This window comes from Nilaparvata lugens, chromosome 12 (assembly GCF_014356525.2).
Source record: "Nilaparvata lugens isolate BPH chromosome 12, ASM1435652v1, whole genome shotgun sequence".
NCBI lineage: Eukaryota > Metazoa > Arthropoda > Insecta > Hemiptera > Delphacidae > Nilaparvata > Nilaparvata lugens.
Genome location: NC_052515.1, coordinates 3,167,734 through 3,189,378, shown reverse-complemented (window position 1 = coordinate 3,189,378; position 21,645 = coordinate 3,167,734). Strand labels below are relative to the sequence as shown.

The 21,645-nt window shown below is 36.2% G+C and overlaps 4 protein-coding genes across 8 annotated transcripts in view; 2 read left to right on the top strand and 2 right to left on the bottom strand.

Moving 5' to 3' along the window:
• The first annotated feature begins 957 nt into the window (after nt 1-957).
• LOC120353794 (keratin, type I cytoskeletal 9-like) lies at nt 958-5,479 on the top strand. Its single transcript, XM_039438704.1, has 2 exons — nt 958-1,158; nt 3,786-5,479. Exons 1-2 carry the CDS (start codon nt 1,071-1,073, stop codon nt 4,775-4,777), a joined length of 1,080 nt encoding a protein of 359 aa, XP_039294638.1. The 5' UTR covers nt 958-1,070; the 3' UTR covers nt 4,778-5,479.
• Nucleotides 5,480-6,632: 1,153 nt separating this feature from the next.
• Nucleotides 6,633-13,284, bottom strand: LOC120353793. The gene is made up of 3 exons (XM_039438681.1): nt 13,005-13,284; nt 9,553-9,606; nt 6,633-8,950 (listed from the first exon to the last, which is right to left on the bottom strand). The coding sequence occupies exons 1-3, from the start codon at nt 13,102-13,104 to the stop codon at nt 6,915-6,917; spliced, it is 2,190 nt and encodes a 729-aa protein (XP_039294615.1). The 5' UTR covers nt 13,105-13,284; the 3' UTR covers nt 6,633-6,914.
• Nucleotides 11,980-21,645, top strand: part of LOC111054155 — a 43,486-nt gene continuing 33,820 nt past the window's right edge. For 3 of the 5 annotated variants that reach the window (XM_039438671.1, XM_039438676.1, XM_039438670.1), the window contains exon 1: nt 21,032-21,350. In XM_039438671.1, the coding sequence (XP_039294605.1) occupies nt 21,257-21,350 (94 nt within the window). In that variant the 5' untranslated portion in view covers nt 21,032-21,256. Of the gene's footprint in view, nt 12,125-19,899; nt 19,922-21,031; nt 21,351-21,645 lie in introns of those variants that run through there. The other 2 variants (XM_039438673.1, XM_039438672.1) reach the window with 2 other exon arrangements.
• LOC111053981 lies at nt 16,302-20,965 on the bottom strand. Its single transcript, XM_039438668.1, has 2 exons — nt 20,783-20,965; nt 16,302-19,191 (listed from the first exon to the last, which is right to left on the bottom strand). The coding sequence occupies exons 1-2, from the start codon at nt 20,862-20,864 to the stop codon at nt 16,688-16,690; spliced, it is 2,586 nt and encodes an 861-aa protein (XP_039294602.1). The 5' UTR covers nt 20,865-20,965; the 3' UTR covers nt 16,302-16,687.

Sequence of the window (21,645 nt, the reverse complement as noted above, 5' to 3'; positions counted from 1 at the left end):
TTGTAAGCTATTGTATATAAGTGTATAAGCCAGTATATATTGTAATCTACATAAATAAAGTACTCAATCAATCAATCAATCAAATCATCTTTAAAGACGGACGCTGAACAGCGTGCTGAGAGATGTGATTTCTACAAGAGAGCTTGTCAATTTTTTGTAGAAGAAAAGCTGCTCTTCTCAAAAATGTACAGCAACAAAGGTTGTCAATTTTTTGCCCAGTGAGAGTAGTTGAAGAGAGAGAACATTTTGTTGGCATCTTTCTCAGTGTTTCCCACCCTGAGTGGTAAACAAAGATGTGTTGGAACAAGGATTTCCACAAGTTGACGACAAAATGTTGCTGTTATTTTCAAGGAATTCGTCGCAATTTGTTGAAAACTCTGGTGTTGCTTTAAATACTACGATAGACGAGTAGCATTTTGTAATTTATTACCTTCATATAAAAAACATAGGTAAACTAAGTATATCAATAATATTGATATGAATTTCAATTTAATCTTTTTTTCATAACTGTTATTAGGCTATAACTGAACCTCAATCTGAATAAAGTAAAATCTATTACATTAATATTGATAACAACTATCCTTTTCAATAATTATAGCCCGGTTGCTCAAAAGCCTGTTGAATTTCAATCATGATGGAATTCCATGAGAACCAATCGGAGAAGGTTATTCTGAGAGGAAGGTTGAATTATTTAGGATGAATCTATTTTTGTAATATCGATTATCATTTTTTATTATGATTGTCAATAAATGAATATATTATTCACATTATTGATATCAACATTTTTCATGTAATTTGAATCAAACTTCATTCTAGAAAAATTGATGTACGGTATTTAGACTATTTATTATCCAAAATTTATACCGTGTAGTTTTAAAAATATATTTGAAAATACTTACACGTGCCGGGAAACGATAAGCTGATGATCCTAAGAAAAAGATTAAAACATGTTGTTATGATGTTGACAAAGTTTGTTATTTGAATCAAACTTATTTTGGATGTGACCGAGTAAAGGGGCAAAATTTTCAGTGATTTTTTTATCTTTTGAAGGCGATAAGGCAAATAACATCATGCCCAACAGAATTCAGTTGATCGCCTGTGAAGATAATCTTGACATTAATTTGTTAATCGGGAAGAGCTTGGGATTATCAAATAATGGTGAGCATAAATAAGTTTTTGAAACATATATTTATATTTTGACTAGTTTAAGAGCTTGGGATTATCAAATAATGGTAAGCATGAATAAGTACTATAATTATAATTATATTTGAAACATATATATTTAGACAAGTTTAAATTCATATGCTGTTATGGAGTATAAAAACTATAAATTAATTAGTGTACAAATCAGAGTTAATCTTGTTTACAATTCTTTAATAAAAAATAATCTAAAATTAGCTGTTTGGGGAAAGTTAAATTATTGATTTATTAATTTTATAGCCGTCATCGATCGAAGCGAACATTTAACACATTCCTTTGAGTCCGCCAGCACCTACTCGAAGATGAACGTGTAACCGGCAACAGTGTTTTCCTATCTTTCTCATTGCTACCTATATTATTCACAATATTTGTTGACTCATCGGAAAAATATGATTGATGGTATCAAGATGATGATTGCATAACGTGGATTTTGCTATAGTTGTTAGAATAGGAAAGCTGGAACTTTTATCGTGTAGCCTTTTTCTAACAGGGCTCAGCTTTTCATATTCAATTCAATCCAATTTGATATTTAGTGAGAATTCAGTCACTCTTCTTAATTTTGCTACCTCTCTAACGCTTTTGTCTAAAGGTCAATTTTCCAACAATATTCTCTGCTTCCAGTCCAAAGCTATTCCAATTAGTAACTATTACCATAATAAAAAATCTGGTGTGGTACACTCACACAACTTTCCTTGCTCATATTTGAAACTACAATCAGACTTCTGTATAATATGTTTATATATAATTGTTTTCAGATTACTTTTTCCTTTGTGTAAACTGTGAAATTCGATGATTTTTTTTAGTCGTCATTTTTTTAAAGTCGTCGAAACAGCTGTTCTACAGATGAAATAACTCGACTTTGTGTTATTTTTATGAACTGCGCTACCTATCTACCTCATGCACGAGAAGGAGGTTACTAAGTTTATTTCTCAAGGATGGGGTGGACCCCCATCAGTTTCCCAGAAAGAAGACTTATGTTGATAGAGCTAACAAATAACTATACAGGGTATGAATTTGAAAAAAATCGGTCAAGCTATTTTTGAGAAAAACGTGGAAAACATGGTTTTTTAGTAATTATCCGCCATTTTTCTCAAGAATATTACGGAGTTCCTGCAATTTTCCCAAAAATGAGACTCGTGTCAGTTGATAGGGCTTACAAATAGCTATCCATGGTATAAATTTGAAGAAAATCGCTAGAGCCGTTTTCGAGAAAACCAAGAATAACATGGCTTTTTAGTCATTATCCGCCATTTTTTTCAAGAATATTACGGAGCTCCTGAAATTTTCCCAGGAATGAGACTCATTTCAGTTGATAGGGCTTATAAATCCATGGTATAAATTTGAAGAAAATCGTTAGAGCCGTTTTCGAGAAACCCCGTGAAAAATATGGTTTTTTAGTAATTATCCGCCATTTTTTCCGCCATTTTGAATTCAATTTTATTGAATTTCTTATTGTCAGATCCTCATGGTATAAGGACCTTAAGTTTAAAATTTCAAGTCAATCGGTTAATTAGGAATGGAGTTATCGTGTTCACAGACATACACACACACACACACACACACACACACACACACACACACAGACCAACACCCAAAAATCATGTTTTTGGACCTTGAAACGTATAGAAAACTTGAAATTAGGGTACCTTAATTTTTTTTGGAAAGCAATACTTTCCTTACCTATGGTAATAGGGCAAGGAAAGTAAAAATAATAATAGAGATTGCAAAGTAATTTCATAGTTTCTATAGTGATATAGAAAAATAATCCAAGTATAAAGGCTAAATTACTTTATTACTATTTATTCATCATTTTCACAAGGAATCACTCACCGAGAGAGAGGAAATAAGGATACTCCTTGTACTATCTCTCTCCCAATATTATATATAACATTTTTAAAGTACCTACCTAATACGATGATTTCTTAAACTTTTTTTATATTGTAACCAAGAAAACTTATCATTTCAGACCGGGTGTAACAGAGGAATTATCCTACTAAACTTTTATTGATCAAAAGACAGCTAATTTACACAAGCAGTAAACTGATCAGTGAAATACCTTTTGACCTAGATTTCAAAATTAGTAAAAAGAGCGTCAATGAGTGGATTAAGAGGAAATATTTCTTTACCTTAAATATAGCAATTTAATTTTAATTCTTTTATTTTCATTTTATAGTCTTTTTTCTGCACAATTTTTGTTTGATTTTTTATTATTCTGCTGTTATAAAGTTTTATTATTTCTGTATTATTTCGAAATATTATGTTTTTCTTTTACTGTTTTGCAACTCTCATCAGCGGACAAAGATTTTCTTTTTGCTGGTGATGCCTAGGTTTTATATTTTATTTTAATTTTATTCAAGTATATATGTATGAGTAACTATGTTTATTTTATTTTATTTTTAATGATATGTCATTTTATAAAGAATTTGTAATATGTTTTGAATATTCTAATCAATAAATGAAATTGAAATGTTTTTCAATGTTCAATAAATAATACCTCTGACATTTATGAAAACGTTACAGAGAAACATAAATTAAGTGACAGAAAATAATATTCTAATTACAAAAAACAACATTTCATTTTGCAGACGCAGAAAAGCATTATTATAATGATTATGAGACAAACCAGCCAATAAACTCTGAGCGATCTGGTGGTGGTGGATATTACGATGATTGGTGTACGAACCAAGGCTACAATAATTATTATGAAGGTGATATTTCTGCCTTCAACAATGAATGTGGAAAAGACATATACAATTATGGAGGTGGAAACGAAGGTATTTCATCTTACAATTATGGAGGTAGAGTGCCAGATAAAGGACCATACCATGATGTTGGGGTTTCAGCTTATTGTGGAAAAGAGGTATACAATGATGGAGGGGCTACATCTTACAACTATGGAGGAAAAGTGCCAGATAAAGGGCCATACCACGATGTTGGGGTTTCAGCTTTTTGTGGAAAAGAGGTGTACAATGATGGAGGGGCTGCATCTTACAATTATGGAGGAAAAGTGCCAGATAAAGGGCCATACCACGATGTTGGGGTTTCAGCTTATTGTGGAAAAGAGGTGTACAATAATGGAGGGGTTTCATCCTACAACTATGGAGGAAAAGTGCCAGATAAAGGGCCATACCACGATGTTGGGGTTTCAGCTTATAATGGAGGGAATAACTATGGATGTGACAGTCAGGGATACAATTATCAAGGAGGAAACAATAATAAAAGTATTTCAAAATGCAATTATGGTGATGACGAAAGATCCAACTTCTGGTTTTGGTACGAATACGATGTTGCTCCCAGGGATAACCCAGCTATGCCTTACAATTATCAAGGTGCTGGGAATAAACAGATCTCAGGAAACAATAATTATAACTGTGGACAACAGGGTTACAATTATGAAGGAGGAAACAGAAGTATTACAGCCTATAACCTTGGTTTTAATGCAAAGGCAGGACTTATGGGTGGGGCTCTGCAACAAGGTCCTCAAGGAGGTAGGGGAGGAGGAGGAGGAGGACAGGGAGGTAAACAAGGAGGTCAAAGAGGAAGGAGAAGTATTGCTGCATACAACTATGACTGTTGAAATATGGTAGTAGCATCATACCAATGATAATAATCATGTGTAAAGAAATTTTGTCAAGTGAGATAGTGATTTGTTTTATTGGAATGATTGGAGTGTTTATTATTCTTTAATAATTTATTATATGGGAAGAGATTTTGTGGTATTTCTCCATAATTGGAAGAACGTTGATGTTTTCAATATCACTATAATTGTTCAGAATCGATTCAAATACAGAACCAGGTTTCAAGGCAACACCTGCCACATCTTCAGCTGAACTTCCATGCAGACCGTGAACACGCAGATAAGTTTCGTGGCTGGTGTTGCCATAAAACCTGGTTCTGTAATTTGAATTGATTTTGAACAACACCAACCTCTTTTTCTTCCAATTATGGAGAAATATCAACTCTCCTCCGATACAAATTAAACTGTAAATTAGGTACTAAAGAAAACTGATCAATGAATTATACGTTGAAATGAAACAGCTCCTTCTCTCCTTCTGATAACTGCTACAGTGAGAATGAGTTGCATTATCACCTTAATTTAATTTCAGTTTAGGTGTGAATGCTGAAAACTTGACACCTTTTGGATTGATATTTCCATATTGTTGCTTCCATCCAACTCTCTACCTGTACTTTCTACTAGCAAACGCCACTGGAGATTCCAAAACCTGACATTTTGAATATAGATTCTAAGCTTTTCTCGATGTATCAATAAAAGTAATTTGAAAAATATGTTGTTTTTCATTGCAAGTTAATTGTGTCGTGTGTGATTGATTTATTTACATGCAAGAAATTAAGTAAATGGCAGAGAATTGATAGGATAACAAGCTTATATATATACATGAATTCAATTTCAATTATTTTTTCATTAGTGCAGAGCTAATAATTTTTTCTATACATTCACTAGGAGGCCTACTCTTTAATTTGAAGGCACAACCGAGTTCGTGAAATTTATGATATTATAAAGAAAAATATTGGTTTAAACATGTGTGGGACAGGAAATACACTAATGATGCTTCATCACGTCTGAACTACTACTGGTTAACACGAAATTTTGAATAAAGATTATTAATTTACATAGGATGGTTATAGACCTATTTTCAGTTGAAGAGTTCAAAATTTTTCAGGTTCTGACTACAAGTTTAGGTGTAGATTATCCACGTAGTTTTAAACAAAAGAAATCGTACGTCCAAAAATCGATGTGAGTGTGATATAGCTTTTCTATAGTTCTCCAATTGTACCTCATTCTTTGAATGAAAATTCTGCTTTGGGCGCTTCAAATTATTACTCTCCACCTATTTTAAAATCTATCGTTTTCATAATCCTCTCTACTGAAAATTCTCTCACGGCGAGTTGTATGTATAGTTATCATTCGGGTATCATGGTGATAGCTTCAAATGAATGATTTTGTCATACAGACAAAAAAACCTGGGCTGACAGATAATTTTTGTATAGTAACGCTCATCGAATTTCCATCTAGTTGTTTACCCTGTTGTCAATCTTTTTTTGCAGTAGCAGAAGTCTGCGGGGTGAATTGCAGAATATAATTTAGATTTTCGTTTGATAATAATTATCAGCAATAATATTCTCCAATAGAGTAGGATATGCTCGATTGTAGACAAGTTATTACTCGATATTTAGGGTCGTTTTCAGTCAGTTCTTAAACCGAATTTAAAAATGAAACACATATTCCAACGAAGAAGGAGACTTTATATGTATTTGATCCAGTTTAAAATAAAATTTAGTTTGATCTGATACTGTGAAAATGGCCCGCAGTTACATAAACATGATTATTAGCTATTAATAAAAAATAATAGCCTGATCAATGCTGATAGCATTGTTGAAACTATGGAATGATGGAAAAATTCTGAATTCATCATAATATACTTTGCACTGTTCATAGTCATTCTAGTGATCATTATGTTGTCTTAGGATTGGAGTAACTTATCAACTACAGAAAAAGAAAAATCACTAGTAAAATGAATAGACTGATGAAACTATATAATTTTTGCCAAAACGTTTTAATTGTTATTTAAGAAATAAAATACCTATTCATTTTCAAAGAGTTCTGTTGAATTATAAAATTGAAATCGAGTACTTTATCAAATGTAACAAATTACTCCTTATAAATAAGCACTCTATCAAAAGCTGTGTTTAGATCAACTGTAATAACTCCTTAGATATTGATGCCCTCGGTCAAAGGCTGTGTTGAGGTCCGTAGTTGAACAGACAGGAAGATTCTCTAATTTTTCAAAGAATTTGGGATCCTCATTGAACAATGACTCTAGCATCTTCATGCCAACGCGAATGTCTTGCACCAGTTCCGCATTTGGCTGCTGGAACGTGAAATACTTTTCATCGTGGACCACACAAGCTGTGTCATGTCGTGTGCCCTTTTTCCGCTTGCCCTTCTCAGGGGGTGTTGGGCTACAAAGAGGGTTGCCCATGTGATGGAATCCAAAAGGCAGGCTGGTGCTTAGTTTCTTGAGTAGATTGGTTTCGGCAATCAGTGCCTTGTTGATGACCGCCCAGTCGACGAGTAGCTCGCCTCCACCCTTCTGGCCCAGGGCGGCCACAATGCGTTGCATGATCCAGAACAGCAGGCAGCTCTGTGTGAAGCCGCAGTACATCTTCTCTGACAATTTCAGTTTCTGTAGACTGACAAGTCGACGTAAAAGTTCGTCCAGATCTTTGATATAAGCACAAGCCACACAGCCCAACCTACCGAAAAGATCCTTGTCACCAGACCCTTCACCAGGCTCTATACCATCAGTACCTCCAGATGGTCCTCCGGGTGGGCCTTGTCCTCCTGGTGGGCCTTGTCCTCCTGGTGGGCCTTGTCCTCCTGGTGGGCCTTGTCCTCCTGGTGGGCCTTGTCCTCCTGGTGGGCCTTGTCCTCCTGGTGGGCCTTGTCCTCCAGGTGGTCCTTGTCCTCCAGGAGGTCCTCCCGGTGGTCCTCCCGGTGGGCCTCCTGGTGGTCCTCCCGGTGGGCCTCCTGGTGGTCCTCCCGGTGGGCCTCCTGGTGGTCCCCCCGGTGGGCCTCCTGGTGGTCCCCCCGGTGGGCCTCCTGGTGGTCCCCCCGGTGGGACTCCAGGTGGTCCCCCCGGAGGGCCTCCAGGTGGTCCCCCCGGTGGGCCTACTGGGGGTCCTCCGGGTGGTCCTCCTGGTGGTCCTCCAGGTGGGCCTCCTGGTGGTCCCCCCGGTGGGCCTCCGGGAGGTCCTCCAGGCTCTTGTCCACAATATGGATCTTTTGGATCTCTTCCAGTACAAGGTGGGCCTCCAGGTGGGCCTCCAGGTGGTCCTCCGGGTGGTCCACCAGGTGGGCCTCCAGGTGGGCCACCTGGGGGTCCTCCGGGTGGGCCACCTGGGGGTCCTCCGGGTGGGCCTCCGGGTGGTCCACCAGGGGGGCCTCCAGGTGGGCCTCCGGGTGGTCCACCAGGGGGGCCTCCAGGTGGTCCTCCAGGTGGGCCTCCGGGTGGTCCACCAGGGGGGCCTCCAGGTGTTCCTCCAGGTTTACCTCCACATTGCCATCTTGTATTACATTGCCAATATTCCTGTAGTTTATCATAAATTCGTCCACCGAGGTAACCGATTTGCCCATATATGAGCTCAGCTGCCTCTTTCACCTTCTCTCCTGATTCCCCAAAATATTCGTCCACTTTTTGTCCAAACCAGATTAGAGCATCGTACAGTGCTGTCGCCAACTTCTCCTTCATATAATTGGTAACTGCACAGCCAATACACGCCAGTACATCTTTGGCCAGTTCATTTTCTTCATCAAATGCATATTGTGACACCTCTGTAGGCTTTGGTTGTTGGTTTGCCCTCAACAGAATTTCCATATAAATAATCCAATCAAAGTTTGTGAAATACTGCAAGTCACCATGGTAGATTGTATCTTGTGTCAAAAGTCTCCATAGACCATCTGTTCCCGTGTACCTCATGGTTCCTCTTGGGTAGTTTACGAGAATATCACTGCCTTCAAACCCTACCGACATGTTTCCAACTTTGTAATTCCCTGTTTGCTGATCATAGTGTATTCCATACTCGAAATCTCTGCTCGTGTTCAGATATTTTTCGGTCAAGCTATTGAATACTGGCAAATCTTCATCTTCGTCTTCATCATCATAATTATAGTAATGGCTTGCCATGGCTGATACTCCTGCTCCTCTCGTTCCAGCCCATGCGTCTGGCTCTGAAACATACCCATCTCTGTCACTCACCTATTACCGAACTCAAAATTAACAATTTCAAATTTATTTTATCAAATCGAGAACAATTCAATAGGTGAATAGGGGGAGAAACCGTTTTGGGTTTATCCTGTTGATTCTCTTCCAATCATCAATTTGATCTTGTGATTGTAAAATGAAATAAATAAAAATGATATAAATGACAGATGAGTAGAATTACAAATAAATTCTTGTACTAAAAATAACAATTTTCCAATCTGGTAATGCCAGCAAAACCTAGGAAAACTTATAACAGAAGCTTTACTGGGATGGAGATAAAAAAACTCAGATCCCAACTTGAAGATGTTTAGTCATTTCTGTCGCAAATAATGAACTGTCTCGAAGAACAAATTATTGTCACAAAATATCCTTTCTCCACATCTTGTGGGGGGGGGGTTAGGAGTTTTGGCCGCAGAACGTATCCTTGAAAGATTTTGGTGGTGGGGAAGGGGGGTTAGAGATGCAGACTGTATACTTAAATTCTGGGGGGGGGGGGATTTTATATAAAAAAAATCAATAACGAATAGAAAAATATATGTTACACCTTATAATTTATTATCAGCCTTACCTTCACCGCCTTTCCTGCATGAATCATTAACAACCAAATTCATACTTATTGGACCTGAAAAATCAATGAAATAATATAGAGAAGAATTTAGATTAATAAAAAACTGATCTAAGAATAGCCCTCGAGTTCAATTCAATTCAATTCAATCTATTTATTCACACACACACACACATAAGATACATCAATATGAAATAAAAATTAATTACATCAATAAAAAAACATTACAGTATAAAATAAATAACATAAATATGAGAACACATTACAATAATAGAAGGCAATTTATACATGTTATGTGGTGAAGAAGGGTAGAGGATCAAAAGTTCTTCCAACTATGGCTATCCATGTCATAAGAAGGCTTTTGATCCTTGGAATTTTTGGAAAGGATTGGGAAAGAGATGTGATAGAGCACAAGTAGGGGAAGTGAGCGCACTAATCAGAAAAGTTCTCTGTTAACTTATTATAGTTCTCAAAGGTAGAAGAAGTAGTTAATTTTGATCCAAGCATTGATATCTGTTTTTACTTTTTTTGTTATCTTGGCACAGCTAATAATTTGTTCAGGAATTTTATTTATAATTTTAGTGCTTGAATATATGAGTTGTCTTCTAATATTTTCAATGTTAGTATGATAGATTAGGTACTTATTTGAGGTGGGTCTTAAATTGTATTGATTATTGATAGTATTATAAGTGCAAATGAAATTATTTTTATATTTAAATATATACTTCACTACATTCATTACATACAACTGTCTAACTATCAACACGTTAAACTCTTCAAAAGTCAGGTTGGTTGGGAAAAGTCTAGGCTTATTTAAGATTGTTTTAATGATTGATTTTTGAATTATGAAAAGCTCTTCCAAGTGGGAATTATAACAGCCCCCCCATACTGAAATACCATACTGAATTATGGACTGTACCAGTGCAAAGTATACCATTTTAAGATGACTTGAGTTTAGAATTTTTTTTTGCTTCTTAGAATTTATAAGAAAGATATCTGATTCTTTTGCATAAAATTTGATATGGATGTCCCACTTCAAATATTCATCTATTATGACGCCTAGATATTTTGTGCTTGTTACTCTTTTTATTATGGGACAAGTGCAGTTATTGAAGTTCATGTTGCAGTTTGAATGTAGTCTCAGATTCATATTTTCGTCGGGTTACCAGTTGTATTGAGTGCAAAGGTGATGTTATTGGTTTTATCAATAATCAAGCTCAAAGTGTTTTTGTCTAACCATTTTTTAATGAGAAAACAATTCTGTTCTGCAATTTCATGAGCAGCTTATTATTCCTTGCGTTATCCAAGGCTTCAAAGGGCGATTTCGGCGAGGAATGTTTATCTCAGTTTTGACTTAATTAATAATACCATTTAACCGTTCCACAAACTTTCAACAAGTATATCTATATCTTCATTTCCAAAAATTGTATTCCAGTTTTCTTTTTCCAATTTTTCAGCAAGAAGTCTGTAGTTGTAAGATATTTTTAAAAATAAAGTTACTTAAAAATAGAGTTTTTTAAAAATAGAGTTATCATAGAAAGTAAAAGGTGACACAAGAAATATTAAGGACCAGTTTCCGAGCTCGGGATTCAGCTAAGTTCTAGACTTTAAACAGTTATTATCCTGTTACTTCTACAAAAAGGACAAATGAGTCAGTCAAATTCGTTGAACAGCTCAATCTGTACAGAATATATGTTAAAACTTTAAATTTGGTTGATTGATTGGCTGCCTTTATTTAAAACCTATAGGAGAGGGAAGCTATAGTGAGGTCCATGTTATAATGGCAGTATTTGATTAGCAATGGTATTGCTATTCTTGTCTATCATTAAACAGAGCGGATAGCGCTATCTCTTTCTTGCTTTGCTCTGTTGCCAGATCGTCTTTTAACAATGAAGAATTAATACGGTAATTAACAAAATATTTCATCTTAATTATGAAAATTCATTATTAAAAAATATAATCTATTATTTTAAACGAGAATAAACAGTGAATACTACATCAATAAACCTGTATCAGCTATCATTTATAGAAGGCATTGACAAGACAGAGGATTGGCAACGTTTGTCTCCGACCTATATACCTATCTCCAGCACTGCCATTATAACGTAGACCTTACTATAGGGTACAGCCGGCCCTCAATGAACCTGTATGCGTTATCGTCTATAGAAGGCATTGACAAGATAGAGGTTCGGTAACGTTGTTCTGCTATCTTCTTCACTGCACTTAGAATGTGGACCTCACTATAATAATAAACAACGATCGAAAAGTTGAAATGCCCGCACTTATGAATATGACATGCGCAATCTGGTGCAATTTCCTTGAGAGAGACAAGTCGTTTAGAAGTTCTTTGACTTTTTTTTTCACTTGATTTTTTCGTTTGTTTTGATTTGTGGTGAGGAAGACAGATGACAGATGACAGTTGAATAAGTTGAAAACGGGTTGCTAGTACAGTTGTATGGTGTGGATTTTCTGAGTAAATTTCTTTAATATTTAATAATTAATTTTTCGTGTGAATTGAACTACACAATATGGAGCTAAACATACTATCATTTTGGCAGTTGATTATTGAAACACCGTAAGTGATAATATTATTATTACGGTAGTCTTGTTTACAATAACTTAAATCAAAGTTGTAGATTTGATATTTTGCTAATCTCCAATTTTCAAAATATTGTTTGATAATAGTGCTTCACCTACTTGGAATAGATTTCATTTAATTTGTTAGCTTTATTTGATCTTTATTATTCAGGTTTAGAATCAAGACCAAGACCTATTTTTTCAAGTCTGATGTAAGTTAGTTGTTTCTTGCTTGCATATTTTCATGTTATTTTTTTAATCACACTTCACAGCCTGCTGTCTATATTGTATTGTTAAATTTTTATTATCTGTTAAAGTAACAGTTAGTCCAATAAGTTTATTAAACCATTTCAGCTAATAAAGGTCTACTTATTAGAATAGTCTGAGAGCATTCATCCTTTTTGCGTCAGTTTATCTGCCCTTTAAACGGCATTAATTTCCTAGCTTATCATATAGAACAGTGTACTGGTCAGGTTATTACCATTTTGAATCACATCAATTATTATTTTGAGCGATCATAATTCTCTTGTTAAGGCACGTATACATCAGAGTTGTCACTTATACCCAAAATGTTGTTCACGAATAGTTTTCAAAATGTTGAAAATTTTCTCTTTAGAATCAAGTTGAATGGTGCTGTGCTTTATAAGAAATTTGTAACAAATTGCTAAATATTGTTGCAATTTCAGTTGACAACTGTGGTGTAAATTGACTTTGGTTGACAGGTTTCTGTTGTGTTGAGACTTGAAATTGTGAGCTGTTTTGCTATTTTGATTTGTTTATTTACTTTTGTGATAGAGTTGATTGTTCCAAGCTATCAATACCTACACTTATTAGAAGTTATTCCCTAAGCTCATACAAATAATATTGATAAAACTTACCATCTGCCTTGGGACGATTAGGGTCTGCTCTCCTAGAGATGCAAACACACATTTCGTCCAAATCGGTCTCAACCGAAAAAGATTCGACCTTGTTAGGCATCTTGGCTCAATTTGTTGTTGCATACGATCAATTTGTTTTGTTTATCAAGTGCTAAAATGAATTATGAAAAATAATTGGAAAAGAGACATGTAACTGAAAATTTTGTACACCCATTCAAGAGAAAATTTTGAACGTTGATTCAACTACATTTCATTAACAACTAACATATGGTTTTGAAAATACAAATTAATTTTTTATGAGTTTTTCAAGATTGGTATCATATGGTATCCAAGTGTGGATTTTACTGACCAAAGAGTTGAATGGATAAATTAACTAGAGGTAACACTACTTATTGGGACTGCAGCGGTCGGTTTTCAACACTTGAAAACTTTACTAGAGAGATCGACTCTTAGTGCTGGTTGCACAAACGTTGGTTCAGTTTAAATCTTGATTAATCCCACGAGAACCAATCAAAGAAGCCGTCTTTTCAGAAAAGCCTTCTCTGATTGGTTCTCGTGAAATCAACTTCACTTAAAATTCAACCGGCTTTTATGCAACCGGGCCTTACAAGACAGATTACACTTCAACCATAGAGAAAAGATAGCATAATAAGAAGATATCCCATGGATATTGTCGTTTTGTTCCAAATTTCAAGCCGATGTTTTGGGCGTAAGTTAGCCTGGGCGTAAGTTGTATAAATAAATGAATAAATATTTTGTTTAAACAAGCAGACTACTGCAAACTACTGTTTATTATTACTGTTCTGGCCGGGTAAAGAGTGTAAGTACGGCACAGTAAGAGAGACAGAGGATCAATTCACTCTTACGCGACTCAGGCCGAGAAGAGACTCGACTCTAGTCGAGAGAAGGTGTTTTCAAGTGGTGCCAGTCCACTACCTCCGTAAACAGTTAGTCGCGGAGACTAGAATCGACTGGTCTGAGTGTCACCATTTGGAAACACATGCTCTCCACTAGAGTCGAGTCACTTCACGACCTGAGTCGCGTAAGTGTGAGTTGAGCCTTAGTTATCCAAACTCTCAAGCTTAATAAATAATTATCATTGGTGTTTACTTTTTACTTTCCTTGCCCTATTACCATAGGTAAGGAAAGTATTGCTTTCCGAAAAAAATTAAGGTACCTCAATTTCTAAATTTCTATACGTTTCAAGGTCCCCTGAGACCAAAAAAGTGGTTTTTGGGTATTGGTCTGTATGTGTGTGTGTGTGTGTGTGTGTGTGTGTGTGTATATATATATGAGTGTATGTGCGTCTGTGTACACGATATCTCATCTCCCAATTAACGGAATGACTTGAAATTTGGAACTTAAGGTCCTTACACTATAAGGATCCGACACGAACATTTTCGATCATATGCAATTCAAGATGGCGGCTAAAATGGCGAAAATGTTGTCAAAAACAGGGTTTTTCGCGATTTTCTCGAAAACGGCTCCAACGATTCTGATCAAATTCATACCTAGAAAAGTCATTGATAAGCTCTATCAACTGCCACAAGTCTCATATCTGTAAAAATTTCAGGAGCACTGCACCATCTATGCAAAGTTTGGTTTTAGATTCCCAATTATCAGGCTTCAGATACAATTTAAACAAAAAATTCGAGTGGAAGAGATTGAGCATAAAAATCTCATCAATTAATGTCAGTAACATTTTCACCTAAAATTGAAAATATGCTCGAAATTCGAGAAAATAAGATTAGTCAATTGCAAACTGTTGGCATTTGTTGATTCTATTAAATCATTCACTATGAAGAGATAGCAGACCTCGTGTGTCTACAGCGTTATTGTCCTGTCACCAGCTGGCTCAAATCTTAGAATAGTAGACTTGCGATGCGCGGGAACACTAGCGTCAGGTGATCAATTTTCATAACGGCAAGGAAAGTTGTGTGAGTGCGCCACACCAGATTTTTACATTCTTTAGCTCAAATTGAAGTCTTCACTACGCTTAACAAAATATATTATCATTATTTATTAATTCATCAATGACCTTATAGTCAGTATCCTCAATCATTTCAACCGCTGTCATTATATCAATATCATTAAATCTAGCTCTATTCTACATTATCCTCATCGCTTTTCAACTCACTCCTAAATTTAATCTCGACACACTCAAACTTGAAATTCCTAAATCATCAGTATTCTTCTGAAGGTGAACCATGCACGCTAATCTGAGTCTACATTTAGATATGATTTCATTTATTATTATGTGCTTAGTGAGTTTAAACCATAGAGAAACAATAGCGTAAGTAGAAATCCCACGGTATAGGGCGTTCATGTCGCAACTTTTACTGTTATCTCAAGCCGATTACTGTCAATTTTTACTGTTTTGTTGAGTGAGAGTGTATGAACGGCACAATATGAGAAACTACCAGCGTCATAAAGCTTCACAGGAAAGAATTACGTGGATTATCAGCTTGAGATAACAGTAAAAGTTGCGACATAAACGCCCTATACCATGGGATATCTACTTATGCTATTGTTTCTCTATGGTTTAAACCAATAACCTATTAATCTCTGTTCAAAATGTGTTGTCCTAAGCCTCATGAAAAAAAAACCTCTAATAGTCCAAAGTTTATAAAAATACTTTTTTTGTAAATCTTGTAATAAACTATAATTTGAGATTAAGGCTCAACTCACACTTACGCGACTCAGGTCGAGAAGAGACTCGACTCTAGTCGAGAGCATGTGTTTCCAAATGGTGACACTCAAAACAGTCGGTTCTAGTCTCCGCGACGTCACCATTTCAAAACACGCTCTCCACTAGAGTCGAGTCTCTTCTCGATCTGAGTCGCGTGTGAGTTGAGCCTAAGAGAGATCTACATGATTATTCATTACTCATACTGTGTGAGTACTATATTTCAAAAATCAATTCCAACATTACTTTGAAACGACTTTCGTCACGATATACATTTCCAATAATTATCATAAACATTCAACAACATTTTTTATACAGTTTCTCCATTTGTAGTACAGTTTGTGTGATGAATCACACACACAAACTCAGTGTATAAATTGCGTTGTATTCATGCTGTTTGTAATATTTCTTTATGGAAACAAATGAATTCCAATTTAAATATGGGATAAATGTCGTTACGACAGTATAAAAGTGTTCAAACTGGTTCACTTACAAGCAATAGGAAGTGAAATTGAGACACACTCTATTTTCTACAAATTTCATGAAACATGTCACAGAAATCTGTATAACAGATTTCATTGACAGCTTTTAAAAAGAAAATAGACTTTGTATCATTGCAAGATCGGTTTTATTACAGACATGGAGAAACATTTTGTATTTGAAGAGTAAGGAGTAAGAGACAACTTTCCCAATACACCATAAGACACTCTAATCGATACTTTAGAAACCTAACATCTCACGGTTGAGCGGTAGAGAGGACTGAAAAGTCCCAACTCCGCCAAATAAAGAGTGTCTTCATTCAATTTCATCTAAATCTAATCTTCTCTTCAGCATATTAGTCACTCATCTCGACTCTATTTGAAAATAGTCTCTCAGGAAATTGTAGCAGACTCTGGAGAGCCTACTCTACAGTTCATATAAGACACTCACCTTGATTTTCCATTTAGTTTTTCATGAACTGTAGGACTTTTGAGAGCCTACACTACTCTAAGCAGTGTCATATAAGACACTCACCTTGGCTCTCTATTTGGAAATAGTTTTTCAAAAACTCTAGCAGACTCTTGAGAGCCTCGTTGAGCTCCTTGCAAGGCAAGTTGATGGATCCTTCAATTTTCTCAAAGAACTGAGGATCTTCCTTGAACAAGACATCCAACACTTCCACACCAACTCTCACCTCAGCCTCCAGCTTGATATCCAGATCTAAGTACCATTTGTACCTCTGGCCTTGATTGCTGCAATCCTTATCCTGTTGGGCAGGTTTAGTCTGGGGTCCACAGATCGGGTTAGTCTTCTGCTGATAACCCCAGGGAAGATTCTCTATCAGCTGTCTCAGTAAACCACTGGAGATAATTAATGGTACGTTGATTTTCAGCCAATCAATGAGCTTCTCACATCCACCTTCCTTCCCGAAACATGCCACAATCCGCTCCAAGATCCAGAATAGGAGGCAGTTCTGGTTGAAGCCACACTGTTTGTTGGGAGAGGTTTCCGGTTTTTGGAGACTGATTAACAGGCGTAGAAGTTCATCCAACTCTTTGAAGAGGATACAGGTGGGACATTTGAACCATTCCCAAAACTTCAGATAACTCAAATCAGGTCCTCCACCTGGGGATATTGGGACAATTTTACCAACCGCCCCCCAGAACAAATCGGACATTTTGTCCTTCAGATACGTTCCCCAACTGATCGGCTTGGGAGCTAAGTTTTTCAGTGCATCATAGATACCATCCTTCAGTTGTCCAATTTTCCCATAAATGTTTACACCAGCTTGCGCCATGCCCCCAAGTGCTCCCGCTATAAAATTTGCCTTTTTTGAGAGTACTGTGTACAGGGCACTTGTGAGAACCTTACCCAGGTTAGCAGCGAACTTCAAACCCAACAGTGTTGCTAGAGTGAACCCTACCCCACCAGCAAACCCTACCGCTCCTCCAACTGCTCCCCCCACCACTAAACCTCCGGCACCCCCTGCAACCAATCCCCCTGCACCCCCGACTGCCAACCCCCCTGCTCCACCCACTGCTACACCTCCAGCTCCCAGACCTAAGCAGCAGAGGAACATCGGAGTGATGTTTTCAGGGTCATCATCCTTGGCTACAGTGTCACTACATTGGTGGTAGTTTGTCCTCAACAAGAGCTCCATATACACCACCCAATCCTCGTCTGAAAAATAGTAATCCTCATCAAAGTAACTCATGTCTTGGGTTATCAACCTCCAAAGTCCTTCTGTTCCAGTATATCTCATCACTTCTTCTTCAAAATTCAACACCAAATCATTCCCGTCAACCATCACTAAATCTCGCCCCACTTTAAACGCATTCGCCTCCTTGTCAAAATGTATCCCAAAAATAAAATCACCATTTTTCTTCAAGTACTTCTTAGCAATCGGGCCCACCTCAGAGAGCCCCTCCGCTGACATCGGTGTTATTTTGATGTCTTTCCCTTGTGTTTTAAGTTTTTTGCAACATTTCCTCTTACATTTCAGCCTTGTTATACGTGGGATATCTCTGGGAGGGCAATTCATGGGTGACGTTATACGTGGGATATCTCTGGGAGGGCAATTCATGGGTGACGTTATACGTGGGATATCTCTGGGAGGGCAATTCATGGTTGACATTATACGTGGGATATCTCTGGGAGGGCAATTCATGGTTGACATTATACGTGGGATATCTCTGGGAGGGCAATTCATGGTTGACGTTATACGTGGGATATCTCTGGGAGGGCAATTCATGGTTGACATTATACGTGGGATATCTCTGGGAGGGCAATTCATGGTTGACGTTATACGTGGGATATCTCTGGGAGGGCAATTCATGGTTGACGTTATACGTGGGATATCTCTGGGAGGGCATTCCATGGGTGACTTTTTCATGTCAACCTCTCCTTGATAGGGGCTTGGTGAAACTCCTTTGAAGCCACCACTGTAACAGTTAGGGGAAATTTGAGCTGTACATTGGTAGTTACAGGATGCAACTTCTTTATTCCCATATTGATAAGGTGAGATCTGATTATTTACTCCAACATCATAGTATGGTCCTTTATCTGGTACTTTTTCTCCGTAATTGTAAGATGTAACACCTCCATAATTGTATACCTCTTTTCCACAATTATAAGCTGAAACTCCAACGTCATAATATGGTCCTTTGTCTGGTACATTTCTCCCATAATTGTAAGATGTGATACCTGCATTTCCACCTCCATAATTGTATACCTCTTTACCACATTCATAGTTGTAGGGTGAAATTTGATTATTCAATCCAACATCATGGTATGGTCCTTTTTCTGGTACATTTCCTCCGTAATTGTAAGATGAAGCTCCTCCGTAATTGTATACCTCTTTTCCACATTCATAATTGTAGGGCATAGCTGGGTTATCTCTGGGAGCAACATCATATTCATACCAAAACCAAAAGTTGGATCTTTCGTCATCACCATAATTACATGTCGAAACTCCGTTATTTTCGGGTCCTTTATTGTTGATGTTTCTCCCAATGTCTGATTCTGTAACATGAGTAAATTTAATTTATAAGAAATGAATCTACAATCTGTTTAAGCTCTTGTAACCTGGAAAATAGAAACATATTAAAGTGAGGTCCACGTTATAATGGCAGTATTCGATAAACATTGGTTTGTTATCCTTTCCTACAATTTGACAAAGCAGATAGCACGATTCAAAGTTTATTCATAAAAAATAATTACAATAAAAATTAGAATACTATTATAATTAATACAATTAAAACAATGAAGTTTCATGCATTGAATAATTTCTTAATAGGCAAAGATAATTCAATGAATAAATGTACACACCACTATAAATGATATGTGTTTGGGTATAAGAATTTTTAGCGCATTGTAAGCCTCTTGTGTTGGGGTATAAGAATTTTTAGCGCATTGTAAGCCTCTTTTTGTGAGTGAAAAGATTCTCACTGTATTCAATTTTTACATTCACAGGTCATCTATAAATGCATTCCACAGTGTCCGTACTTTGCCTACCAGGGGTGATGTGCATGATCATGGCACCAGAGGCAGGCTGAGGCTGGACCTGCCATATTGTAGATTGGGGAAAATCCAGAGCAGCCTCATCTACCAGCCAGCTAAAATTTTGAACAAGCTGCCAGCTTCAGCCAGGCGGACTCTGCCAGAGACAGTTTTGAAGAGGAGACTGAGGGCTTTCCTTCAGGAGGACCCCTTTTATTCTATGAGGGAGTTCTATGATTGTGATCCTCAGACTGTAAGTAGATACTTCTTGCATTAGTCTTGCTGCTTCTTCTGCTTGCTGCTTTTTGTGTTTGATGTGTATGTTTGTTCTTGACCTATCTTATGACAGTTTTTTATGTTCTTGACTTGTTCACTTGTGGCCATACTTATGACCACGCCATGAACAGAAACTCATTATCATTATTATTATTATTATTATCATCATTATCATTATTAGTTTCTGAAGATTCTTGTCTAGTTTCACTACGTTTCCAAATCGTCTTTTTATATTCTTAATTTTAAAATCGTATTTTTCAATCATGTAAAAATATATTCCTTGACAAATAAAATATAAATTATATTTCAAGAATAACCTGTTTATATTACATAAAATATACCGATAGCAGCTATCCTCTATAAAAGACAATGTCAAGACAGAAAATCGGCAACGAAGTTCACTTGTCTTTCTCCACTGTCATTTTAACGTGGACCACACTATAGTCGAAATCTTCTCTTCTCAATTTTGATAAAAAGTACAAATGAAAAATTTGTATGCTATTTTTAATAGTGTTTTCTCTAAGAAAGAACTAGAAACCAAAACCTACAACTTCTCCTGCTTCATTCATAACCAACACTTGTGAGATCGTTAGCGTCATATGACTTGATACAGTATGTAATTCAACATAATAATAATTGCTTTGAACTTGCAAGATTTAGATAAAATACCAGAAAACTCATATTATCTTTGTCAGTTGACAGACAAGGATAGCAAACGGAACCAATATCAATCAGATACTGAATTAATAACATGGATCTCACTTTGCCACTATAGGTCACCAGTCTGAAATAATCCAATAAATATTTTGTATATATGTAATAATTGTATTTTGCTTACCAGATCTTTCTGATCTTTGTCTCAAATACATGTAAATGCTTGAGTTATCTTCAAGGTCGGTTATTTTTATTTTAATAGGCATGATGTTGTTTGCCAAATAACCACCTTGGGAAAAAACACTGAAAATTTGCACCTTAACTTGGCTAATTCCAAAATTGATTTGATCAAGTAACAATGTTTTTTCCAATAACACATGATTAGTTGAATTGTGCATCATCTTAGTAGAACATGATTATCAAAATCAGATGATTTTTGTGTAGAAGGATTCATAGGTAAACCTAGAGAAATGGTAAATAAAGTCTTGGATAAAATTCAAATGGATAAATTTTGACATGATTTTTTATTGAACACCTGGAACAGGATGATTTCATGTTTTTGGTAACCTAAATATTTTGATTCCAAAATTTTCTTCTGTACTAACAACTAAATTCCTGCTACAATTGTCAAATTTACTTGAAAGAGCAATTTAACACCATGCCGTTAACATTGGAATTGTCGGACATTCAATCTGAATTAAACGTCTGCTTATCTGTCAAGAAAAAATCAGCCCCTGACTCAGAAGATGCAGGTAATCATTTCACAAATTTCTTGAAACCAATTCAAATTTAATAAAAATAATATGCTTTACAATTAAATCTCTTCTGCTAAAAAAACAGAGACCGTGGAAATACAATGTTTGTTAACACATTGACATACTCAAAACTTTTCTATTGAACTATCAGAGTTCAGAATTTAAATTCAATAGGTAATAAATTTGATTTTAATATCAGCTACTCAAGTGGAAAAAGACAAAATTTAGTTTTTCATCAATACAAATAGAAATCAAATAATATTTAAGACCCATGTATCTAGAATACATGCCT